The 6,436-nt window shown below is 55.6% G+C and overlaps 1 protein-coding gene across 1 annotated transcript in view; it reads right to left on the bottom strand.

Annotated features, from left to right (window-relative positions):
* Window positions 1-806: 806 nt before the first annotated feature.
* The window catches only part of PEX6 (peroxisomal biogenesis factor 6), a gene marked incomplete at its 5' end in the record, with an annotated part of 15,877 nt that continues 10,247 nt past the window's right edge, over window positions 807-6,436 (bottom strand). Inside the window, 7 exons of the mRNA XM_009710498.1 lie at window positions 807-1,128; window positions 1,450-1,589; window positions 2,761-2,838; window positions 3,418-3,534; window positions 4,748-4,856; window positions 5,293-5,354; window positions 5,448-5,653. Coding sequence (XP_009708800.1) covers window positions 992-1,128; window positions 1,450-1,589; window positions 2,761-2,838; window positions 3,418-3,534; window positions 4,748-4,856; window positions 5,293-5,354; window positions 5,448-5,653 — 849 coding nt within the window. The remainder of the gene's footprint in view (window positions 1,129-1,449; window positions 1,590-2,760; window positions 2,839-3,417; window positions 3,535-4,747; window positions 4,857-5,292; window positions 5,355-5,447; window positions 5,654-6,436) is intronic.

Below are 6,436 nucleotides of genomic sequence, written 5' to 3'. Positions count from 1 at the left end.
AGGGGGCCGGCGGTGCGCCCCCCCCCCTGCCATAAGGCTGCAGAGGCAGGCGAGACAGGACTTTGCGGAGGGTCTGGGCCAGCTGGTGCTCAGCACAAGTTAGCACAGACAGGGCAGGGCTAGGTTGAGTATTTCCAAGGCTGGAGCCTTCTCTCTCCCAGCGGGAATTTCCCTTGCTGCCACTTGCCCCCCTTTCCTCTTGTCCTGTTGTGCAGCGCCTCCAGGAAGAACTGGGCTCCCTCTGCAGAAGGAGCTCAGCTCCCAGCTGAGCAAACCCCACTCCCTCAGCCTCCCCTCACCCACCATGGGCTCCAGCCATTCTGGCAATCTTTGCCAGATGAGGGTGGCCCCAGCCCGGTTCATGGGCGTGCTCCCTTCTCTACCTGCAGGAAAATGGCTTCTCTGCAACACCGGGCTCGCAGGGACCTTCCCAAACCCACAGACACCATCAGCAAGCAAAGACCTGAGGCCAGGCAGTGACTAACTAGTGCCAAAACCCTGTATTTATTCAGAGAGACCATGTCAAGCCGAGGCCAGATGCAACAGCAGTGCCCTGTGTCCTGCTGCCCTCCGGCCAGCACCCCTCACTAGGGGCTGACACCCCAACAAGCAACTACCAGGTGCAGTTCGGGTGTTGCTCCCCCCAAAAAATGCTCTGTCACCCATGGAGACACTCCTACATCACCCACAACCATGAGACTCTGCTTCCTCCCCATGGGGAAGTCACCCCGGTACGCTCCTGGCAGCCACAAAGCGCTCCCTGAGATGTAAGGGACCGTTACAGAGCCCACCACCAGCTTGGCTGAGCAGGGCAGCGCTTCCACCAGGCTTTGGCTCAAGAAACTGCACAACCACACTTTCTACCCAAGCTCAAAAGAAGGGAGCCCAGGAGACATCAGAGAAGAGCAGGCAGGTGCCTGTTTGTGCCTGTTCCCTCACATCCCTTAACACACCGTCCCCGTTGCTCCTCCAGTCCCAGCTCTGCTGAGCATCAGCAGACAGCGAATTTCTGCTGGATGAGTCGGTACCTGAGCAGCTCCTGCTCCGAGACTGATGGCTGCAACCTCACAGCAGCCTGCAGGAAGTCTTCCATGGTCAGGATCAGAGCAGAGCTCTCGGTATCCAGCCCTGCATGAGAGAGAGAACAAGAAAAGGTTGAGAGCCAAGCACAAGGGTGGCTGGCAAGAACCAACAGCCCCTCTCCAACCACCGGAGACTGGAAGGAAAACCTGTGTCTCTCTTCTTCCCCCTGGGGTCAAGGACTGGAGGTGAAGATGGTCACATCTCCAGAAACCACCTGCCAATAACCCAGAGCCTAGCATTGAGATATGGTCCCAAAGCCATGGAGGCTCTTCCCACACAGCCCAGTTACCGGTACTGGCAACCTTCCTCTCTGCCCCTGCGCTGGGCCACCCCAAGACATGGGACAGGTAGGGACCAGGCTCGCACCTTCCTCGATCCATTCCACCTTGCGTTTGACAGCGCACATCATGGCATCTGCGCACAGGGCATAGATGTCTGCTCCTGTCAGCTGAGCTGGGCATTTTTCTAGGATGGTGGTGAGATTCACGGAAGGATCCAGTTTAAACCTGCCAAGAAAGAAAATTGAAGGTGTAAAAGCCACAGAAGGAAAAACAGCCCAGCAGAGACACGGCAGCCAGCATGACTGGGCAGAAGGAATTGGAGGCCCCATGTTTAGCCACTTCTGGATTGTGCTGTGCATGCTCAAAAGAAAAAAAAAAAAAAAAATCAAAGAGGTTGGTTTGTTTTTTCAACAGTCACTTCTCTGAAACATCCCCACAGCAAGGTCCTCGCTCCTGCTAAGTAGGATCAAAGGCAACTTTGAGTTCTCACTCAGAGAAATTAAGTGCTCCACATGCCTGGGAACAGCCTACAGCCAGGACAGGATAAGAACATGTTTAATTACAGACAGTACAAACCACTGTAACACCAAACCATCCCATCAGAGCCACGCTGCAGACAGCGAGCCTCCTTCAGCATCATCAACAGCACAGTGCCAGATGGCGCAACTGCCAAACCACATGGTGTGAAAGATGCTCGAAGCCAGCCCACGCTCTCACCTTTCCTGCTAGCTTATCATCAAAGGCAACAGTGATCACAGCTATCCAGGACAGAAAGGCCCTGCAGAGGCAGATTCCCAACTGCTCACCCAGCTGCAGTGGGTGGTACCTCTGCACCCGAATTGCAGGGCTTGCTTTTCTCTCTCCAGAGATATTCTCAAAAGCTCAGAGCAGCTGGGGAAGCAGCCAAACCCCGTTGCTCTGTGATCCCACACAACCAGTGTTTGGAAAGACACACGGAGCACAGGCTGGACAACCCTCAGCATCGCAAGGGGGAGATGCAGCAAGACGAACCCTTGGACCTGCAAACAGCAGGAGATGTGCTAGGGGAACTCTTGCAGGAAACAAATGGGAGCTCCCTGACATTTCATCCACTGTTAGGATCTGGCTGAGCTCCTCAAGAAGAGCATGTGGGCATGGGGACTGGAGAACTCTACCAACCTCTCTGCTTGGACAGCCAGCTGAGCTGCTCCCATCTCGTAGGAAAACCAGCCCCAGTTCTGCTTCTGGAAGTTGCCCCATCCTTTTCCCCTACCTGCTGGCTGTGGGTCAGTGACTCAGGTGCACCCCAGGGCTCAGACATGAAGCCAAGCTGGAGCACATTACGCATCAACCCCAAGAAGGCTGCAACCCGTTGGAGGGTGGTGGAAGGCTGCTGCGAGAGCACAGGGTCACTCACTTCCTCGTGACGGCGCTCAGCACCTGCAGCTGTGACTCCCGGTCTTCATTTATACCCACATAGACCAGCTTGTCAAACCTGTCAGCAGGGAGAAGACACAGTCGAGAACAGGCCAAGACAAACCTGCTGCTGGTGCTCAGCCCTGTGCACCCAAAAACTGAAGGTTGGTCCTGGGGCAGCTCCTTTTGCTGCTGAGTTTGTTGATGATACAAAACTTGGGGCGGGGGGGGGAGAAGCAGCCAGAGGTACCAGGGCAGGCTGGAGAAACAGGCTAACAGGAACCACATGAGGTCCAATGACAGCAAGTACAAAGTCCTGCCCCAGGATGGGCAAGCCGCAGGCATGAGAACAGGCTGGGGGACAGCTCTGCACAACAGGCCCTGGGGGACCAATTCCTCCCACCAGTTCAGTGCCACAGCAGGTCCCTTATTGCCCTGGCAATAACCAGAGCAGTGGTGGATAACAAGCAGTGGTATCTTGTGCCGCTGCCACAGCCAGAGGCACCGGCTTCCTATCTCCTCCATAAGCCAGGGCCAGGTGGGGGCTTTAGGAACAGTTTCTGTGGAGGGAACGTGCTGGGGACACAGTCCAGCTCATCACTGCCTGAGGAGCTCTAGGGAACTATCCTGGAACGAGGCAGGGTAGCATGCGACATACCTGCCTGGTCGGAGCAGAGCTGGGTCCAGGAGGTCAGGCCTGTTCGTAGCTCCAATGACAAACACCTCTCTGGTGGAATGAAGGCCATCCAGCTCAGCCAGGAGCTGGGAGACAACTCTGCAGGGGGCAAGACAGGACGGTCACAACTAGGCCTTGGCAAGTCACCCAACTGTCACTTTCAGCCACTAAATGAAAAGAGGAATAAGCGAGGCTACCGGCAGGTTCATGTCTTGGACTTCAGCTCATATTTCTCTTCCCTGAAGAGCCCCAACACAGCCAGCCAGGCTTCTCCAGTTGAGCGCAGCAAGCGTGTGGGCTCATTGCAAAGTGAGTGCAAACCCCTGGTACCAAGACAGTCCCTCAAGGCCTGTGCTTGGCTCTGAACCCTTCCAGGATGGCCACACGTGCTTATACTTGCCATCAGATACTGGCAACACAGACCAAACATGGGTAGGCACGCATAGCTATGGCTCAGGTTCCCCACTCAGATGTGCTGGCTGGTTCTAACTCCGTACTGTGTGGTACTGCCCAGCAAGTTCAGCTGCAAGATTGTCCTGTCAGTCCGGGCCAGGGACACCCTGGCAGGCCAGCAATGCTGCCAAACAGTCCTCAGGGCAGGGAATGGCACACCTTACAGATCTAGTTCTGCAGCCACTAGGCTTAAGCTGGACTGGCAGCACGGTATTTCAGTGCTGCACAAACCTCCTGGCATGAGGATACCTCTACCAGGTTCTGGGATCACCTGTGGCCACCAACAGGCACCATACCCAGCCCTTTCCAGAGCTGCTGGTTTGCGTGTGCAAAAGATGGATGCTGGGGCCACACAGTGTCACTGGAAAACTCTGCAGAACCCCTCTCACGGATGGAGAGGATGGGGACTATCAGCTCAGCAGAAGAGGCTTGGGGGAAATAACCCTGTTTCTGGGTATCTTCAAGCTGTACATACTTTGCTTCTACCAGAGGCAGCTGAAAGGTTTCCCACCACAGGGCAACAGCAGCTAATAGGAGGGGAGCACGGCAGGGGTGTGAAGGATGACCTTGGAAAGGCCAAAGGGAGCAGCTGGCAGCCACAGAAGCAGCTGGAGGAGACTCTGTCTTAACCAAATGTTTGCACAACAAACTTGGGCAATCGAGAATCTGCAGCAATGCAAACAGCAGAACTAATGTCCAGAGAGGGGAGACAGGTCATGCATAGGAGCTGAAGAGAGCAGGGAGGGAAAAAGTAGAGAAAAAGAGTTGGGATGAGCTCTGCCTCGTGGGGCAATCCTGTGCATTCCCCCAGCCAAGGCAAGGTACGCAGCTCTCCCAAGGACGCGTGATGCGCGCTCACCTGTCCATGACACCCCCTGAATCTCCACTCCGGCCACGACTGGGGGCCAGGGAATCCAGTTCATCGAAGAAGATAATGCAGGGAGCAGCTGCCCTGGCTCTGGCAAACACTGGGAGAAGATAGCACAAAAGGTGAGAAAGACCTGGAGGAGCAGTCAACAGCAACAGGACCTGCTACATCACCAGCAGGGAAGAGCTGTGGATGGAAACCAGCTGCCCACGGCCTCACCAGCACCAACTGCTCCTGCCTGAGGGGCTCAGTAGGAGCGGGGACAGGCAGCACCCAGCACGATGGGCCGCAAGGCTCAGCTGGGACAGCAGCCCCTCAGAGACACATCAGGAACATCAAGGACAAGGGCGACAGGAGCAGAGAGAGCAGGAGGGGAAGCTGCAGCAAGGCAGGGAACAGGCCGGGTGTAGGGTTCGTGCCCTTGCTGGCAGCTGTGGGTGGGAGTTGGGAAGAGGCATTAAGCACTACCTCCTTCCCTCCAGCACCACTGAAAAGCCCCATCTTCCCACATGCAGGAGCAGGATGCATCTCCTCACCATTACGCACGTTCTCCTCGCTTTGTCCAACATACATGTTGATGAGCTCTGGCCCTTTCACACTGTGGGGCAGGGAGAAGAGGGAGCCAGTTAGAGGATGCCCATCCGCTGCCAGGAGAAAGTCAGTCCTGTTGGGTGACCCCACCATTCTTCACCTAAGGAACGTCATGGTGCATGTGGTTGCCACGGCTTTTGCCAGCAAGGTCTTCCCCGTCCCTGGAGGCCCGTACAGCAGCAGACCAGAATGGCACAGACCCAGTGACAGCAGCTCCGGGTGCTCCAGGGGCAACTGGATAGTGTCCAGAATCTCCTTCTTCACCTCCTGGAGCCCACCAACATCCTGCCAGGACACGGAGGGGATCTGCCAAGAGAGGGAGCATCCCTGTCAGCACTTCTTCCTGAGCAGCCTTGCTCCAGTGGGGTACTAGCCATCAGCCCCTTGCGCCGTCAGCTGCGTCTGGCTATGCAGCAAGTCAGCCCCGCACCGCATCGCCCAGCCATCCCGGCTGTGGGATCCCCCAGCATCCACACCTCCCCTCTCCTGAGCTTTGCAACGGGGAAAATAAACTGCACAAGTCCCCAGGCAAGCTGTGCTCGCAGCGTGCTGCCTCGTCTCCAATCCTCCATCGCACCTTATGTCACCTGTCAGCAAAAGATACCCCAGGGAAAGCATCTGCCTGCAGCTTTGCGGGGAGACAGCGCTGCTGCAGACAGCCCTTGGGACACATGAGAAAAGGTAAAAATAGGAAAGGAAGAAAAAAAAAACCCAAAGAAACCTGGACCTAGCAATCATGAGCTGCTTGTGTTCAGGGCACCTTGTGCCCCAGGGTGGTGAGACTGTGCAAGGGCTTCACACCAGAGCAACAAAACCTGGGCTACTTGGACCTCTGTCATGTGAGAGACAGACATCCTGAAGGATGCTGTACAGAAAACTAGCTGCTTTTGAAAAGGGGGATGCAAGAACAAAATCCACGGATACTTACAAGAAATAAATAGGGACGGGGTCAACTGCAAACACGCAAGGGATCATTGCGAAGAAAGGAAAGATAGCAAACTTGAGAGGGGTGAGCCATGCCTCTTTCATTATTTTAGGCTGAGCAAAACAATCTTGGAGGATGCTGCTGCTCTGCTTACAGCTTTAAAA

This window comes from Cariama cristata, unplaced genomic scaffold, assembly GCF_000690535.1.
Source record: "Cariama cristata isolate BGI_N322 unplaced genomic scaffold, ASM69053v1 scaffold33711, whole genome shotgun sequence".
In the NCBI taxonomy this organism is placed as follows: Eukaryota; Metazoa; Chordata; class Aves; order Cariamiformes; family Cariamidae; genus Cariama; species Cariama cristata.
Note: the sequence above shows the minus strand (reverse complement) of the source record. Positions and strands in the feature narration are given on the sequence as shown.